The following is a 20,428-nucleotide window of genomic DNA, read 5'->3' as shown; positions in this document are numbered from 1 at the left end:
AGGCAGGAGAATTCCTTGAACCCAGGAGGTGGAGGCTACAGTGAGCCAAGATTGCTCCACTGCACTCCAGGCTGGGCAACAGAGCGAGACACCATTGCAAAAAATAAAAATAAAAAACATGGCATCAACATTTGCAAAGCAAGAAACTTAAGACAGTAGTGTACTCGTATGAAGCTTTTATTCATCTCTCAGTCCATGGCAGATCAGACAGACAAAATGAGAATACAGAAATAATGTAAGATACAAAACCACATTTACCTCTGGACTCTGAAAATAAAGCAAATACGTTCTTTCTTACATGGTTATGAAACACTCATAAAAACAATCATTATGCCACAAAGGTCTACAACTCAATACATTCATTTGAAAATAACTGTGGAGAGAGGTACAAGAGAGATGAGATGATAATGAATGCAGATCTTTGAAGCAACTTCATGTAATTAAATATAGCTGTGATACACAAAGGACAAAAACTTTCAGTTCCTACAGTAGTTTGTTGTGATCACATTGTTTCAAGAAACCACAGAATCCCTTGAGAAAAAGGTGCTGTTTTCAAAAAATTCTAACCGTGTTTTTCCTCTGCTCTCACACCACAACAATCATCAACACAGAAGATTTCTGTGATCAAACGTGGGAGGAGGAGATTTTCCTACTATCTACACCACTACCTAGAGACGGAGTCAGATCCCATAGGTCGAGGGCTCAGCCCCCAAGACTGCCCCCCGCCATCCCTTCAGACACCAGTCACAGGTCTGGACCTCCAGAACTTCTCATAGACTGGCTTGCAGTTGGGATCCCATGGTTTCGATTAATTTGCTGGAGCAGCTCACAGAACTCAAGGAAACACCTACTTAACGTTTACCGGTTTATTGTAAAGGACATTACAAAGCATACAGATGAAGAGATGTGTAGGGTGAGATATGGGGGAAGGGGCGTGGCGCTTCCATGCCCTCCCTGGGCACACCACTCTCCCGGAACCTCCACGTGCTCAGCTATCCAGAAGCTCTCTGGAGACCTAGCCCTCGTGGGCCTTTTATGGAGACTTCATAGTATAGGCAAGATTGACCACCATGTAGAAATGTGATTGGACAAAAAGGGTATGATCTAAATCAAGCAAGGCCATCAGTTCAGATTTTTCTTGGCCTCTCTGTGCAGCATTCCTTCCTCCAGAGTATGGGGCAGGACCTCTCAGGAATAAAAGTCTTTAGACTCACAATCAGATTAGAGTCCTGCCTTGGGCAAGTGAAAGGAAGATAAGAGAAGGTCACAGAGAGAGATTCTGTTTCCTGAGGCCTAAAGTGCCCCACCATTATAACAAAAGATTAACAAGGATTGTGGGAGTTATGGGCCAGGAACCATGGACAAAAACCAATATATAATCATAATATCACAGGTACTTAAACCATCTGCTACTTCCTAAAATATCCAAGGCAGAAGATTATTTCCTACTGCTAAATATATAAAAAGAACACCACTTTTTTTGGCAGAGATAGAGGCCTTCTTTCACCCCACCTCCCATAACAGTCCTTCACACGTATAAAAGGTTGTTTTGTAAATTAACCTTTATATTTAATAGCCAGATGGAATGCCCTCCTTACTGTCTAAATCTTCACTTCCTTATAACTGTACCTCACTGAGCTGGGGGTCTTTCTAAATTCTACCATATCCCTTATTTGATGGCTCCCAAAGAAAAATGTCCTCTCAAATTTCTTTTCAACACTTGTTTAATGTGTTTGTATTTATGTGCCAATTAAGCCTAAGTTTCAGAAATATAGTCTCTATTTTAAAGTTCATAGCTAGGTTGTTATGGTACTCACTTTGCCTTTATTAAAATAAAAACAGGGCTAAGTTTTGGTAGAACTACAAACCACTAAAACGATCAAATTTTTATTTCAAGAAACTGCCACATGATGGTCATTTCCTAACATTTTTATCCCTGTTTAAAAATGCCATTCTTGGAGGGTGCAGCGAGCCACGATTGCGCCACTGCACTCCAGCGTGGGCAACACAGCGAAACTCTGTCTCAAAAAAAGCCATTCTTCTCACCACCATCACCACTGACTTCCATGTACATTCTAGAGGGACAATTACATTTCTCTAATGTGTCATGGTCTGCTCTTTTCTCTGCCTCAGGTAACCCTCCTCAGAGGTTCTCCCCGCCAAAACCAAGACCAATTCCCCACCCCCTATTATTCCCTCACAGTATCCTGTTTGTTTTTTGCCATTGTGTTTTCACAATTTGCACTTGTTTTATTTGTCAGTTTGTTTGCTCATTTCTGTCTCTCCCACCAAACTATGAGCTCCTTGTAGGGAGGGAGATAGTGTATTTATCTAAACCAACTCAGAGCCCTGCACACACCAATAGTTGGCTCTTAGTGAACAATGAAGTACTCAATACATTTACAGATAATATGAAAAACACTTAATGCATGTGAATTGGCCACATTCATAAAGCTGCTGATACTGATATAATTCTTAAGTAGGTAAATTAATATGCAGAGCAGCAGATTTCAGTAACTTGCCACAATGCACTGAGGCTCTCCAAGTTGAAAGAACACTTGAAAGGCTCATAAAGGAAGAAACGAAGACAGCTTCTAGACAGAGCCTCACAGCTCTTTTTTTTTTTTTTTTAATAGAATGACTGAGTGCTAAAAAGATGATTCATTTTCACTACCATCACACATGCTCCTAAAGATACTTTCAGAGCATTTCATCAAACATTTTGTTTCTGCAACAGATCTATCTTTTCCTGAAGTCGGAGCACACCATCAGTGAGGGCACATAGTCACCGCCTTCCCCAGGCAGGACCCAAGTCTGAATAATTTCCAGACGCTTCACCTAGATAACTTATCTTTGCATGTGAGGCTCTAGTGAACGAGAACAGCTCATTTTTGCCCAAGCGCTTTTATTTAAAATGCACACTGTAATAACAATTTCCAGGACCATTTTGCAATTATAAAATAAAGGATTTCTATTTAACAAACAATATATTTAAATTCTGCTATTTGAGGGATTTATGAGTTGCGGAGCTGGAGTTTTCTTTACTATTTTGACAATAATCAGCATGCATTGGTATTTTAAACTCAATCTGGCATTGTTTAAACATTCCTTGATATGAATTTCTTAATCGAAAAGCCCAAATTACAAAATACAATAAAGAATTGCATATGGGGGAAAAAATGAGCTGTGTTTTAAGATTACATATAAATTGAAAACAATATACAATTTTCTAACAATCAAATGCAAAATTGATCAGACCTCAGAGCCACTACTTTCATAGCCCAAATAACTAAGAAGATAGCAAACAACTTGCAAGAAATTGACTAAATTAGATCAGTTCAAAGCTAGACTGGGCATATAGTTTGAAGAACAGTTTGGTATTTTCTCAAAAAGTCAAACAAAAACCTATCATAGGACCCAGAAATTCCACCTTTAGCTATCTAACCAAAAAAAAAAAAAACTATATATATATATACACACACACACATATATATATACACACACACACACACACGTATACATATGTCCACACAAAGTCTTGCATGTAAATGTTAATAGCAACATTATTCACAATTTTTTAAAAACTGGGACAACCCGTCCATCACATCTATTAACAGAATACTATTCAGCGATAAAAGGACAGAATTACTGATACATGGTGCGCCACAGATGAACCTCAAAAAATTATGCAAGTATGGCCAGAATGCGCTGAGGCTGGTAAATTTAAAATATATACACATATGCAAGTAAAAAGAGTCAGATGCAAGAAACCATAATACTTCATTTATGATTCCACTATGTGAAATGCCCAGAAAAGGGATAGTTACAGAGAGAGAAAGTATGTTATGGCGGTAGGGCTGGGGACGGGGATTAACTGTAAATGGGCAGGAGGGATCTTACCAGGTATGGGATAAAATGTTATAAAACTGGTCACTCCATTCAGTAAAATAATTAAACATCACTGAGTTGTCACTTGACATGAGTGAATTTTATGACATATACAACAGACCTCAATAAAATATTTTTTTTTTGGGGGGGGGGACAGTCTCACTCTGTCACCCAGGCTGGAGTGCAGTGGCGCAATCCCACTCACTGCAAGCTCTGCCTCCCGGGTTTACGCCATTCTCCTGCCTCAGCCTCCCAAGTAGCTGGGACTACAGGTGCCCACCACCATGTCCGGCTAATTTTTTTGGTATTTCCAGTAGGGACGGGGTTTCACCGTGTGATCCAGGATGGTCTCGATCTCCTGACCTCATGATCCGCCCGCCTGGGCCTCCCAAAGTGCTGGGATTACAGGTGTGAGCCACCGCACCTGACTACTTCATTCTTTAAAATACTCTAAGATCATGGATAATACCAATACTGTAAGGATGTCAACACAGAATACGAGTGACCTCAGAAAGAAATCAAGTTTTATGCTAGGCTTATCATAAACTGCCAAGACTCTCTGTAAAGCCTACAAATTTAAACTCAGAATTAAGTAAACTTAACGAGTTTACTTTATCCTTAAAGAAACATGACTCCTAAAATAAGAAAGAAATGAAGGTGTTTGTAAGAGGAGGCCCCTCCCTGCCCTAAGGGTAAGAACAAATAAAAAACTCACACCATCAGCAGTGATAGAATTATCAAATTCAATCTTTTATAACTGCCAACCTAGGACTTTTTGTCTTCTGGGCAGAGTTCCCACTTAAAAACAAAAACTAAGTTCCAGTGGTACTTTGAATTTTACTAAAACCAAGTCACAAGATAAGTAGACAATTCGAATAACGTTAATAATTCTTTCCAATATTTTTAGGTTATAAAACCTCAGTTATGTATAAATGTAATACACTAGGTTTCATTTTATCCTTTTACTATTCTAATGCCAGTAAATGTTACTGCCTAATTTTCCCCCTATGGTACAAAGTTTATTTTTACACAACTTTTTTAAATGGAGAGTTAGCACTGTCTAACTCTAAAAGGAGGCTGGAGGGGAGAGGGAGAGACAGACTATAAACGAGTAATAGGAAAACATTCCTATAGCTGTAATTGCTAGGTCAAAATTACCTGAAAAAATATAAAAGGACAGAGCAGCAGGTTACTTTATACCAATGAATATCCTTTCAGCAAATTAACAACTAAAACCTAGCATATTAACTCAATAACACATTCTGTTTTCCTTTAAGGAAAAATTTTCTTAAACCATAATATCATGGACTCAAACTTTATCAAAGCTCAAAGCTACCAACTTACTAGATAGGCCATGTTAGAAACAGGTTTCATAGTTTTGTACAAAACGAGAACTAATTAAATTTATAGCACTTTCCATAAATTCAAGTCCACAGTAAATCAGATACACCTGTATTTTTAAAGCAACCAGAATGGGAGATCAGTGGGGGAGAGGCAATTTAACAAGTTATCCAGACACACATTGTCCAGGATGAAAGTCACGTGATAATCTTGGTTCTGTCTTGACCACAAAAACATATGCACCAAATCAAAATTTAATTACACTGCATAACACAATTTAAGTTGTGCTTCATATTTTATTGACTGCTTTGCTTCTGACAGGACAGTTTCCTGAAGGAAAGTTCCAAGAATTGAAAAGTTACAACACCCACATACCAAAGACTGTTTCCTGAATTTTGTTACAGGAAGTGACATCTGCTATAATTTTAACATTTACTTCCCAGTAGGAGTTCCATTTAAAATGTCTTGTTGAACGTTATTTGTTCAGCAGTACCCCTAAGCAAAGCTTTTATTAAAAAACAAAACTTTCATTTCAGTTTCACAAAGTTTGGACACAACTGACCAAGCCATTTTAACTTTTCCCTGGGAACAAAAACAACTGCCACCTGATAAACTGGGGTGTGTGTGGTAGAGAGAGAGAGAGACTTAACTGGGGAGGGAGCCCACAAGGATAGAAAAACATAAATTAAATACCCTGGTCCTTGAGAAGAGACAATTCTTGGAAGGTGCTGTATGATTAAACACTGGACAATGCTTCTTGGTATCTTTTATTTTATTATTATTTTTTTAACAGACACATTTGGACATTTCAACCAACAGTTTGTAATATAAGGATAAATTCATGGAGGTGGATACCCACCTTCTCTACCAACCTCCAGTCTGTTTCAACAGGAGAGGGAAAAATGTATATTTATAAGCATATATTAAATCAAAATTTAATAGCATTGTACAACATGGTTTACATGATCTCTCTCACTCACACACACACCATCTCACAAAGCACCGTACCTGTGCCCCTGGCCTTACAGACAGCAGGGCTCCACCCAGAACCTGTCCACTCAGAATCTCTGGGGGAGTGGGAGCAGAATCTGCACACTAAAAAGCAACCACAGTGATTTTTGTGTCTAATCAAGTTTGAGAACCCTGAACCTCATATGACCATATTACCCCTAAAATACCCTTTTACTTTTTATTTGTTTAGTTGCCAATCCAGCAGTAAAAAATTGAAAAAATAAAAAAAAAATAAAAAAAGAGGTAAGATCTTCCTCACAGCCTTAACTCTTCCCCAGACCAAAACAAAGGATCATGTGGCCTGTGAGGTCTCCAAGCCCTCACCCGTATGAGCCACCATGGAGGAAAAGCAATTCTTGGTACTTTTTAGAATGCAATGCAACAGTGAGTGCCCTTTGAAAACATACCAAAATAAAGGCAATCTAGGTGTCAATAAAAATATTTTACCCTTTGTCTGCTTGAGTTCCTTTAGACAAGATGTTACCCCTGGGATTTCCTCTTAATATATTAAATCTGTCACCAAATTACTGCTCCGAGCAATAGCCTTAAGAACTTGATAGCAGTTCAGTCAGGCGTGGTGGCTCACACCTGTAATCCCAGCACTTTGGGAGGCCAAGGTGGGCAGATCACCCGAGGTCGGGAGTTCGAGACCATCCTGACCGACATGGAGAAATCCCACCTCTACTAAAAATACAAAATTAGCCTGGTATGGTGGCGCATGCCTGTAATCCCAGCTACTCCGGAGGCTGAGGCAGGAGAATGGCTTGAACCCAGGAGGCGAAGGTTGCTGTGACCCGAGATCGTGCCATTGCATTCCAGCCTGGACGACAAGAGCGAAACCCAAAAAAAAAAAAAAAAAAAAAAGAAAGAACCTGATAGCAGTTCAATCTGGTTAAATTAAAAACAAAGCTAATAAACTAACACAAGAAAACAGATATTCAGCAGAGAACAAGACTTTCAAGATGCCAGGTCTGTTGGCTGTGTGGCCATCAGGTTAAGCTTTAACTCCCCGTGGACAGATAAGAAAAGGAAAAAGTTTGCACAGGGGAGGGATTCTCAACACTGATCACTGCCAAGACACAGAAAGTCAGCAATTTTCATGGTTTTAAAGTTAATCCTTACTTTTAGTTCCCTGGAGTATTAGCACCAAAAGTTATACATATTATTTTCTCCTGAAGTGTAAATCTAAAGTTCATCTGATACATTTGTACTTGAGCAAGACATTGTACATTCTACCTGCTGTGTTATTTTGAGCAAATGAACACATTATATTCATAATAAAACGAATTGAGGACCATCTGAAGGAGACAGAAAATACTACTTCAGCTCCCCCAATTTTCACATTCAAGTAAAAATGGTAATCATTTAACATGTAAAAGTTATGTACTCATCCGATATCAATAAAATGTACTGATTGGTAATCATTTACTGTAAAAGTTATGTACTCACCCTATATCAATAAAATGTAACTGAACCACAACAAAGAGATTATACTCAGCCTCACTATATGTTTCTATTTCTGAGCCAAGAAACGTGGCTCTAAGAAACTTTGTCCTAGAGGTGCATATTGTATTTCCACTGTATCTGACATACAGAATTAGAGTAAGTTTATTTGCCTATCTTGGAAAAGAAACCTGAGGTCAGGAGTTCGAGACCAGCCTGGCCAATATGGTGAAATCCCATCTCTACTAAAATAGGTATATTTATGCAAAAAAAATGAAATGGAGAAATTTGCTAACAGAAAACTAAGTTTATATATACCTCAAAGCAATAGTTAACAAATCAGCTTTATAACTCCTCTATCTTACAGCTATTATGTAAAAAATAGATTTGGAGGCTCACAGCAAATAAATGACAGAACCAAGATGAAAAAGTAGATTTCTCTCTTATCTATAATATTTTTATTCCTGAATATATTTGAAATTTAAAATTTTTAAATGCAGCACCCATAAAAACCCCATTTTCAAGAGTGTAAATCCAGCTATGGAATATCTTTTCATGGTATGATAGAGAATCCAGCAAAATCTCTTGAGAGATCACTTGCATTAATTTTGCCAAAACAACAACATCCCCATAAATCAGCTGACTTTAAAAAATGACTCACCGCTCCTTCAGTCTTTATCATGGAAGCAGCTCTAGACTATGAGTCAGGAAGCTCAACTGGGCTCTCAGGATGAACTAGAAAGAAATCACTTAAAAGACCTGTTTGTGTTTCTCTTCTGTCAAGGACACTGTTTACAACGGTGTCACAAGAAGGAAAAAATGAGAATATTCAATGGATCAAAATACTACATAAATTATTTCTGTCCCAAAATCTCTTCCCTGAACTGTACCTTTCCAAAACCACAGCATTCTCTTTGATATTGGCTCATTTTTAATCAAAGCTGTTTTGCATTCACGAATTTTCTTCCAAGGTAATCACTAGCTCAAAGAATCAGAGACATGGGCATAGGGCGGGGCAAAACTGGTTCTACACCAGTTTAAGAGCACTGCTTTTCGCAACGGAAAACTTTCCCTCCCCAGAGTAAAAGAGATCCACCAAAAACCAGCTTCATATTAATCTTGGGAACAATCTGACTTTGCTTCTTTATTGATTTTTCAAAGCTTCATTAACATTAATTTTAGTCAAATTCAAAAGTTAAAAACTGTGGGAGAGTTGACTGAACCTACTTTCCTTCTGCAGTTTGTCTATAAATCCTTTCTTTTGAGAAGCTCCATGCTCAGCCACCAGATTCAACTCTCCCAAAGAAGCAAGTTCAACTCCCCCACTCCCACGCATACACCCCTAGGGCCAGGGGTTCTCAGGTAGCATTAGGTGATTTTTTTTAACTGGCTAATCCCTGATGGTATTTGAAGGTATGTATATTTTCCTTTCTAGAATTCAGGGATTTGCTTCAATGAGAGGGTTAGCAGCAGAGGCGGGGAATCAGACAAAGCCCTCCTTTTTCCTGTATTCATCAACATCACTCCTCAGTATAAAGCACTGTTAATCCTTGCAGAAAAAAAAAAAAAGTCTATAAACTGTTACGTTAATCAGTTGCTAGTTTTTATACTTCTATAAAATAGTCTGGATGCACTTTCCATCAGAGTCCAGTAACTAAAGTCATGTTCTGTAACTATTTCACATTAAAGAAAGCAAGTTTGTTGCAATTTCCACAAGGAAGTATATTCAATGTGTCTGTTATGTTTATAGGTTCCAAAGAAAGCACACACTTATCTGAGAGCCCAGACACAGCATACTATCCGCTTTAACTGACATGACATTTCTCAGTGACCACCTTTCTCCACAACTCTGGGAACACAATAAACCAAATATTCATTGTTTTCAAAATATGGCCCCCAAAATTTAAATTTTAAAAGCATTTAATTCGCATTTTAGTCAAGAAATGTCTTCCAGCTTTAAGAGAAGAAATCAACCACAAAACAAATTTCCTACTCTTAGGTTTTAAAATGAGGTAGAGGAATATACAACCTTAATTTATAAAAGTCCACAAGCCAAGAAATACTTAGGTAATCTCTCAATTCAAAGTACTTCTAGCTTATGTAGGGGAGACTAAAATGTGGGAGACAATATCTTGCCTTAAGGAGTGAACTACAGGGACGGGAATACACTGCCTAATCAATTTGCATAAAAAAATAAGTCATATATCACCCATCAATATCAAATCAGGAATCAAACTAAACAATGCACAATGAAACTAGTGTGGTTAAACACCGAGCTATGAATCGTAAGTACAATGAGTCTGTCAGTCTAAATTAATTGTCTCAAGAGCAAACAAACACTAATGCATAGCACATGGTTCACTACCTGAGCTTTTACATCACAGGTGATGTTTCGGTTTCTCTTAGCACTACTCAGGGCAACGTGGCCCAGCTTTAGAGTTTCCCTGAAGTCCCAAAATATATTGAATCTTCTCCATATATTTTCTCTGGATCTCAAAGATTACCTTCTCTCCCACAGAGCACAATATCTGAACGAACGTGGGCCACATTCCAGGTGTAACCAAAGAAAACGGACATTTACAAAATGTGAGATATACTCCCAACACACAAAGAAAACAGCAGACGTAACAGTCTTGTGACTATTCCTAGTTCCAGGGAATGTCGGAAGGCCAGGTAGAGGATCAGAAATAACCACAATTCATCTATTTTAATTGCTGGCAAGCTGAACCACCACATTGATAACTCAGGATTATTACATATTACAAACAACCAATTTTAGCAGGAATCATTCTTTGTACTGTTATACTGAGGCTTGGCAGCTCCCTTTAACATCTCACCTCAGCATTAAAGAGGAAGCACGTAAGGGAGGAAGTGTGCAAAGCAGATCTGGAGTCAGGCGTTGCTCCACCTTTGTGACCTCAAGCAAGAAACAGCCAGGCAGGACCTCAGTTTCCTTAACTAACAAATGTGGATAATAAAAGTACTTACCTATTTAGGTGCCCAAGAAGAGTCAAAGAGCTAATCCAATTAAAGTTGCTTAACGCTGTGCCTGGCACACAGCAGTGTCCAATTTAGCTTGTGTCTCATTTTATTTTTATCATTAGTTTAAGAGCGCTGGCATTGAATCTCTCACACCTGGGTTCAAATCCCTGCGCTATATTACTGAGCTCTGTCACACAGCATTTACTAACTTCTTAGATCAAGGTATCTTAATGGAAGATTTTGTGCCATAGACCTCTATAGCAGTCTGATGAATAACACCAGTATCAAAATAATGTTTTTAAATACATTAAATAAAATACATAAGAATACAAAGGGGCCAGATTATATAGACAAGCTTACCTATTAAAACATTTAAAAGAAATTAATAGTACAGTACTGTTTTTCTTTACGACTGAATTAAGCAAGATAAAGCAGTTCCTTAATTTCCTGAGTGGAAAGCGCAAGTTATCTGAAGATATCTGCAACAATTGTAATAAGATTATGAAAAGACACATAGTTTCTATTTGTGATAACATCATCAGGACTGGTACTATAGTTTTATCTCTATTCCTACTTTAAAAAAAAAAATACTAAATTTCAGTTAGAGGTTAACAAAAATAGAGACGCAATTTCTGTTTCTCATCCAAGTTCTACTACTTGGCCCCAGATTAAGAACCACTTTCTTAAAACTATCAATAAAATGGAGGCAGAGGATAAACCACTGGGTTGAGAGGAAGAAATATAAAAAGCAGGCAGCACATAGGAGATACTCTACACAGAGAAGCTCTTTCCTTCCTAGAAAGTTCTACTTCGTAGGAAAAAAAATTCAGTCTCATCCAGCCCAAACATGAACATTTAACATTCATTTCTCTCCATGATCTGAGTCTTCAGACGTGAAATTTGTTAAGTCTTCTGAGACCTCCCAAAATCACTGTTCTACATCAAATATCAGCTTGAAGAGCCCTATTATTTTTAAATATGAGACCAAACTGCTTTCCAGCAAAACACAGTTGAAAGAGAATGCATATATAACTCCTAAGTCTCCCTTAGCACCAACTGCTGTCAAAACTAAAAATCGCACAGAACAGTTTGGATAATAATCACTAATGCCTTGTCATCAACTCTTCTTTAACGCTCATTACAAAACCAGTAACAAACCATGGAAAGACAGGCTTGAGGTTCTTACAATAGCGCTCCTCTGACAGCAACTGCAGTTCATTATCCTCTCTCCCCTTCACCACCCCAGCGCGTTCCCGGTCTTTGCCTACTCAGCAGATTCACGTAAGCGGGGCCGTTTTATGTGGAATCGTACATTCTAGCAGTAAAATTTTCACTCACCAGGCAAATTCTCACCCATCCTCTCCAAGGTGAACTATGTTTTACATTAATCGTATTTCTAAACTTCCCCTCGAGACAACAAGCAAGAAATCCAGAGAACCGAAGGGTAGGCGCACAAAGAACCGAAATGGAAATTTAGGCAAGGGCGGACAAGTGAAATGAACTTAATGTCCGGGAAAATAACAGTTCTGGGGGAAGAAGGGGGCTATCTAATTTTAATCTTCACATTAACTCCATCCTTCTCTCCGCTATGCAGAAATTGTTCAGCATGTTCTCCAAACTGTTTTTTATCTGACATTTAGTCAAGCCACAGCCTCGGGAATGATGAGAAGGCAATGACAAAGCTGCTTCCTGCCGGTCTCCTTCCCCGCACCCTGCCCGCCCCCGCAACCTTCAGCTCCCCTCGACACGAATGCGTTTAAAAAGTTTCTCTGGTACCCGGCTTACCTTGACTGGGCTGCCATAATTCAGCTTATAGAGCCAGGGGTCTTCCGTCCATGAGCGCCTTCACCCCGCGGGCCCTGCTGCCAGCGCCGCGCTCACCATTTGGCGGAGCCGGGCGAGTACGCGTACCGGCGCGGCGCCCCGATGTTACGGGACTACCTGCTCTCCAGCCCCGGGCGTCCTCGGCGCAGCCCCGGGCTCGCCCCGTATTGGCTCGCGCTAATCCTGATAGACATCCGGGCACTGGGGCCTCTGCGGCGATCTGCACTCCAGACGAGCCTGGGGAGCGCCGCGTCCGAATCCGGAGCGAGCGAGCGCCCCCGGCGCAGTTTCTGAGAAGGGAAAGCCAACGGGCCCCCACGCTCGAAGATCGCCGGCGCCCAGCGCCTGCCCAGCAGCAGCACAACGCGGGCCACAGTTAGAAAGGAAGAGAAATCGCCTCTCGGGTCCCTTGAAGTTGTCCGAGTCCGCCGGGATACCCCCTGTCAAGAAAGTTGCGGTGGTACGGCCCGCCTCCTTAAATGGGCAGGGCGCTCGGCGGCCCGAGCCGGAGGCAGGCAGCAGGCGGCAGGCAGGGTCGGGCAGGGGGCAGAACCCGGGCGCCGACCAGCCCCGCCTGCGGGCTCCTCGCGAGTGCTCTCTTGCCAGGTTCTAACTACGTACAGACACCCACCGCTGGAATACACAGTACCCGGCCGCTCAGAACTCCAGCTCCAATTTGAATATTTGTTGAATAATATGGGGCCCCAAGAGGCGGCAGTGAGCAGGAACAAGACCGCGGCAGTAAACCAAAAGTTCGCTACTTTTGATCCTTCCAGTGCTTGAGCTCAGGAAACGGGCACACTTGGTGTTACTTTGCTTTCAGTTTTGATTTCCTTACATAGAGACAAATATTTACAAAACACCTCGCCTTTTTTGGACTACACGTAGATTACAGGAAAAACAGTAACTCATTTTGGTCTTAAGCAATGAAGGGATTGACAAGAAGCAAACAAAAAACTTGAGCATGCAATATAGTAAGTCCTATACGAAGCACAAACGAAATCACTTCCTACTCAGAAGACCACGGAAAGCGTTTAAGCCGTCTCAAACGCAGGAAAATACTTGGATGAGCAGGGATGGAGGGAGGTTGTGCTTCAGCATCTCATAGGGACGAGTACACTGGAGGAGCTGAAGACTCTTAGATGAATAATGAATAACTGCCTGCACTGTGGACTCTCCATTTCTTCTACCTAAAATCATGACAACATTGCCTCGTCTCATAAAGAGGTAGTCCAGACTGTATTACTAAATCGTCGTGTAATACAAACATGTTAATGCCTGGCACTAAAACGACAATGCTGGCAGGGAGGCCCAAGGCATCTCTATCAAGGGTTCTCAAAGTGTGTTTACTAGATTCTTGGGAGTCCCCAAGACCGTCTCAGAGGTCAGAACTATTTTTAGAATAACACAAAGACATTGTCTTTTCAGTGTGCTGACATTTGCACTGATGGTGCAAAAGCAATTATGGGGAAACTGCTGGCGCCTTCGCACTAATCAAAGCAGTGGCAGCAAATGAAACTAGTAGTCACTGCATTCTTCACTACCACACGTTAGGTTTTTTTCTTTTTAAGCCAGTTTCCTTTATGATTGTCTTTAATGAAGCAAGCAGTCAGAATTATTACTTTCATTAAATCTTGACCCTTGAGCATGGGTCTTTTTGATGTTCTTTGTGACAAAATGGAAGTACCCATGAAGCAGTCCACTGCACACTGAAGTACAATGGCTGTCTAGAAGAAAAGCACTTGTGTAATTGAGTTGCAAGCTGAGCTAGCTGTTTTTTCATGGACTACCATTTTTACTTGAACAATTCACAAACCGTAGTTATTCTGACTTGGGTATTTGGCAGACATTTTATTAAAAATGAACAAAGTTGAGCCTGTTTCTTTGAGGAAAACAATTGACAGTACTTATTGCCAATGATGAAATTTGAGCTTTCAAGCACGTTGGAAGACTTTTTACATCTGCCACATAATCTTGCCAGCTTCATTCACCAATACTTAAAAGACTTTCCTGATGAGATCAGGGTGACAGTGATCAAAGTTATATGAGAAGATCTGCCTTAGTTTCCAAATGACCAATGGTATAACAAAATCATACATGGGTAGGCCGGGTGCAGTGGCTCACGCCTGTAATCCCAGCACTTTGGGAGGCTAAGGCAGGCAGATCGCTTAAACTCAAGAATTTGATACCAGAGCCTGGACAACATGGTGAGACCCCATTTCTATCAAAAACACAAAAAATTAGCTGGGCATGATGGTACCCATCTGTGATCCCAGAAACTTGGGCGGTAGAAGTTGCAATGAGCTGAGATTGTGCCACTGCACCCCAGCCTGGGTGACAGAGTGAGACTCCCTCTTAAAAACCAAAATCATGCATGGATGAAAGACACACTGAAAAAAAGTGCAAAGCGGACCAACTGATTTTAATGTATCAAAGGTTTAGTTTTATAAAAAAGCTCATTTCAGATTCCACAATGCAATTAACCTTTAAGAAACTACCACTTACGGAGGTTTGGTATAATATCAAAGAAGGTATTAAAAGTACTCATCCTCTTTCTGTGTGAAGTTGAATTTTCTTTATAGACTTCAACGAAAACAACATTGCAACAGATTGAATAGAGAATCAGTTTCAATCTGGTTGGGCATCCCAAATCTGAAAATCTGAAATCCAAAATGCTCCAAAATCCAAAACTTTTTGAGTACTGACATGACGCTCAAAGGAAATGCTCACTGGAACAAGAATATATACTGCAAATATTCCAAAATCAGAAAAAATCTGAAATCCAAAACAATTCTGGTCCCAAGCATTTTGGATAACCTGTATGAGAATCTAGCTGTCTTCTATTAAGCTAGACAGTAAAGAGATTTGCATGAATGTAAAATAATGCCATTCTTTCTCAATAATTTTTTTAATTTTGGAAAATCGGTTTTATAAAGGTTTTATTTAGGTCAATATATAGTGGCTTTTAAAAATAAATATTTTAAATACCTCAATTTTAATTTTTAATATAGTAAATAACAATATATAAAATGTACATATACAAAAGCTCTTTGGGTTTCAAAATAATTGAGGTGCAAAATTATTCCACATCATTTGCTAATACTTCCATGTCTCCACCTCTCCACACTCATCAAGTCTTCTTTTAATTAAAGGTGTTATACATTACAGCTATTCCATGTAACCTCTTAGCACCTAGATCAGTTTTAGCAAAATGTGGTCAAACCGCCTGGGGCATATGTTAAACACAGACTCCAGATCCTAGTTGCAGAACTACTGACATAGAATCCTTGTGGGGTGAGGTCCCAGGGATATGCATTTCAATAAATTCTACAGGTGATGCTTGTGGTCTGCTTATATTTGAAAACCATTTACCTAGATCATGCTTATTTAGAAAATAATTTTAAGAGGTTTTTGATTCAGTATTGATTTATAATCCTTGAATCATTTTAAGGACCATAATTGGCCAGCACTTATTTTCATTCGTAAGAAATCTGTATCAGACAACAAAATACATTTGTACACATATTTTCTTTTGCAATAGTAAAGTGGTAAGCCTTCAAGGAAACCAGGCAAAAGTCTACTCTCAAGAATTTTTTGGTGGCTGTTTTTCCCCATTTTTCTCTTGCTGTTTTATCTAGACCAACCATGATCTTTATGCTATAAACAAATTAGTATCAGACATAATTGCTGAAAAAAATATTTCATCATAGCACGTACTCATAAAATGTCCACTTAACAAAGGTTAGAAATGTAACATTGATAATATTAAAATTATACTTTTTGAACTATGTTAATTGATCTGACAGCACATAAATTCGAGGAAATAGACCAGGCATGGTGGCTCATGCCTGTAATCCCAGCGCTTTGGGAGTGCAAGGTAAAAAGATTGCTTGAGGGCAGGAATTTGACACCAGCCTAGGCAACATAGCAAGTCCTTGTCTCTATTTAAAAACAATTTAAAAATTAGCTGGATATGTAGTTCTAGCTACTTGGGAGGCTGAGGCAAGAAGACTGCTTGAGCCCAGGAGTTCAAGGCTGCAGTGAGCTATGAGGGAACCACTGAACACCAGCCTAGATGACAGGGCAAGACCTAATCTCAAATAAATGAATAAATAAATGGAAAGTATTTTTTTAATATAGCAAATATTTACCCCCAAAGACACATGGAATCAGTACCAGATTAGAATTACACCTGAGATTGCCTGGGATCTCAAAATGGTTTGTAATGTAAATTAATGGGAGTAATTTGAAACAAGTGGGATGATACTAGATTTATAATACATCTAAAATTACTAGGTATAGGAGAAATGGTTTGTGACTTGGATACAGTATATGGCTAAAAAAGCACCACAAAACAAACATGGGCATTATTATTTCCAAGTGTTTTGAAAACACCATTGTATCCAACCCACCATCTTGATCAGCAGTGAAACTGAACAAAAAGCCATTCTTAACCTTTGAGGGGCACAGTATTCTTTGGCTTTCTGATGAAATTTGAGGACACTAAAGCACAACCTTTGTTAAACTTCCATGCAGTTTGATTCCTCTGAAACCCATTTAGGAAGCACGTGAGGCTCTGTGGATTTCAGGTTAAGAATCTCTGGACCCAGTCCTGCCAATTTACCCTACAAATAAGGAGTAACATCGCCTGTTAATCTTTATTGCCCAGCTGGGCACGGTGGCTCATGCCTGTAATCCCAGCACTTTGGGAGACTGAAGTAAGCGGATCACTTGAGGTTAGGAGTTTGAGACCAGCCTGGCTAACATGGTGAAACCCTGTCTCAAGACTCCTGGCATGCGCCTGCAGTCCCAGCTACTCAGGAGGCTGGAGCAGAAGAATTACTTGAACCTGGGAGGCAGAGGTTGCAGTGAGCCAAGATTGCACACACAGCACTCCAGCCTGGGCAACACAGTGAGACACCGTCTCAAAAAAAAAAAAAAAAAAAAAAAAAAACCCCAAAAAGCAAAAACTTCATTGCCCTTTTAAAAACTTAAGAGTTGGCCAGGCCTGGTGGCTCACACCTATAATCCCAGCACTTGAGAGACTGAGGTGGGAGGATCATTTGAGGCCAGGAGTTGACGACCAGCCTGGGCAACATAGCAAGATCTCACCTCTACTAAAAAAATTTTTTGTAATTAGCTGGGCATGGTGGCTCACACCTGTAGTCCCAGCTACTCAGGAGGCTAAGGCAGGAGGATCACTTGGGCCCAGGAATTTGAGATTACAGTGAGCCACTTCACTCCAGCTTGGGCAACAGAGCAAGACTGTCTCTGAAAAAAAAAAAAAGAAAGAAAGAAAGAAAGAAAAAGAAAAGAAACAATTTAAACAGGTTGCCTTATTCAGAACTCTAAAATACCTCATTCAACATATGCATTTGTTTCTACTCTTTGTAGCATTTTTGGTCTAAAAGTTACATAGGTCAAATCCCCTAAGAACTGCTACTTCGTTTCAATGGAATGTTTAACCAGGACACTGCTAAAATCACTTTGCCAAAAGAAGGGTGCTCAAGGTTGTCACTGAAGATCTCAAATGAAGCAGACACAGGAAAAGGGAGGAGATAAAGGAGGAGAATAAAAACGGGCACTCCCCAGAAGGCAGACAGCAAGGAGGGCAGCAATAAGCACCACTGGAAATTAACTGGCTCTCCCTTCAGCTGTGACCTCAACACAAAGCAGTCCTCCTATCCTTATTTCATACTTTCCAGGTTCTCTGCCTTTATCTTTAAACTAGGGTTATCTGGAGATTCTCACGAACTAAGGGCAAAGAGGGTTTTAAGTAAATCTATTTCTAGATCCTTAATATCCAAATGTCCTCTTTCTTACAACCAGGATTCAGGCTCTCACTTCCCACTTGCTTTTCTCCACTTGAAACAGAAAAGCACGAGCCGGGTGCGGTGGCTAACGCCTGTAATCCCAGCACTTTGGGAGGCGAAGGCAGGTGGATCACAAGGTCAGGAGATCAAGACCATCCCGGCTAACACAGTGAAACCCCGTCTCTACTAAAAATACAAAAAATTAGCCAGGCATAGTGGCGTGCGCCTGTAGTCCCAGCTACTTGGGAAGCTAAGGTAGGAAAATCACTTGAACCTGGGAGGTGGAGATTGCAGTGAGCTAAGATTGCACCACTGCACTCCAGCCTGGGCAATAGAGCAAGACTCCATCACAGAAAAAAAAAAAAAAAAAAAAAAGAAGTAGAAAAAGGAAAGCAGTCCTCTCATCCACCCCAAATAAATATTAAAATGGTGCATTGCTCCAGGTGTAAATACCTCCGAGACCCCCAAAGGAACAGTTCTCTGTAGAAGGAGAGTCCCCGAGGTTAAATCAATATTAATAGATAGATCCTCATTAAACACGTCCAGGTAACAAGCTTGTGACAATGTCCCCATGCCTGACTGTATACAAATTAGAATTATGAAATGAGATGGACAGGGCCATCAAAAGTTGGACTTTCTCTAATAAAGTAAATCTGATTCAACTGTTTGGTTCGAGAATAAAGATTTACAGTTTTTCAACATTCTTGTAGGAGGTATACAAGCAAAAACGTATAGAAATTACTGCTCAACTTTACCTCTTCACTCAATGTCTTTTTCTTTACCTGATTTGGTCTACAATTTTCCATATCTCCTCCTATTTGTGCATTAATAAAACATGCCCTTCCTTACTCTAATACCCTGATCAATCAGGGATATTAGCCTACAATATACCAATTACTTACTATCAGTCTACAAACAAGCTCAAGTTCCCCCACTTCCTCTGCAACACACACACAGAGTTTATTTTTTAATAAATGTTTTATTTTAGAATAACTTTAGATTTACAGAAAAGTTGCAAAGGATTATACCCCCAGCCAGTTTCCTCACTGTTTACATCTTACACTACAACTGGTCACTTGCCAAAACTGAGAAATCAACATTAGTATGTTACTATAAACTAAACTTTAGATTTTATTTTGATTTTACCAGTTTTTCCATCAATGACATCTTTCTGGTCCAAGATGCAACTCAAGGTATCCTAAAACTGCATTACTTCTCAGTTTTTCCTTGTTTTTCATGACTGACAGTTTTAAGGAGTTTGGGCTGGCTATCCTGTCCTTTATCTGGTTTTGGCTGATGTTTTCCCTTCAAAGGAGGGAGACAATGAAGCAGACACAGGAAAAGGGGTGGCAATAGCTATACATATTTGAAATTCTTCTCTAAGAAAGATTTGCCTCTTCTCCATTTATTTATTCATTCAATTATATATTTATATGAGCATGGTCTCACAGATATTTCCTTTGGACTTTGTGTCATAATCCACTACATGATTGATTTTGTTGTCAGATCATTCCAGCCTTGGCCACTAGGAGCCCCTTCAGGTTGGCTCCTTGCCCCATCCTTTTGTGTTTCGAGCACTCCTTCCTTTCTGTTACTACAGGATGCTCCAGGCTCATCATCTATTTTCCCTACCCGCGTCCCAGAACAAGCCATTTCTCCCAATACATTGGTTTCTTCCCCGTAAGCACTACCACCCAGTCTCCTTCTGCCATCACTACCAAGCTTCTTACACCAAGAGAAGTCGGCTCCCTTTGTGATGCCAGTGACCACCTCCCATGAAAGGCTCTCCGCAGACTTTGAGCAACTCAATCTTATTTTACAATTCTTTCTGCTCACACATCCAGGATCCAGGATAGAGCTCTAACAAACCTTACTTGTCTCTTCTCAATCTAAATGCTGTCTTGTACAGTATCATCAGTAACTCTCTAAATGTGTAACTCCGACCGAAATTTCTCTCTGTAACTCCAAGACTATTCTTTCCAGCTGCCCCAAAACAGTTTCCTGGGCATGAAAAGGCACTTGGGAGGTTGTCCAAAATAGAACATGTTCTTATTGTGTCTACACAATAAGATCCACCCCATCTGGATGCAGTTACAACAGATGCTGAGAGATACCTATCAATGAGC

The 20,428-nt window shown here is 39.9% G+C and overlaps 1 protein-coding gene across 12 annotated transcripts in view; it reads right to left on the bottom strand.

Annotated features, from left to right (window-relative positions):
• The window catches only part of AFF1 (ALF transcription elongation factor 1), a 207,576-nt gene that overhangs the window by 123,689 nt on the left and 63,459 nt on the right, over nucleotides 1-20,428 (bottom strand). For 4 of the 12 annotated variants that reach the window (XM_045392634.3, XM_074040094.1, XM_074040093.1 and 1 more), the window contains exon 3: nucleotides 12,451-12,929. The exons of the other annotated variants lie outside the window; for them this stretch is intronic. In XM_045392634.3, the coding sequence (XP_045248569.1) occupies nucleotides 12,451-12,467 (17 nt within the window). In that variant the 5' untranslated portion in view covers nucleotides 12,468-12,929. The remainder of the gene's footprint in view (nucleotides 1-12,450; nucleotides 12,930-20,428) is intronic. 12 annotated transcript variants of the gene reach the window in all.

This window comes from Macaca fascicularis, chromosome 5, assembly GCF_037993035.2.
Source record: "Macaca fascicularis isolate 582-1 chromosome 5, T2T-MFA8v1.1".
NCBI lineage: Eukaryota > Metazoa > Chordata > Mammalia > Primates > Cercopithecidae > Macaca > Macaca fascicularis.
This window is presented reverse-complemented; position numbering and strand designations above follow the sequence as displayed.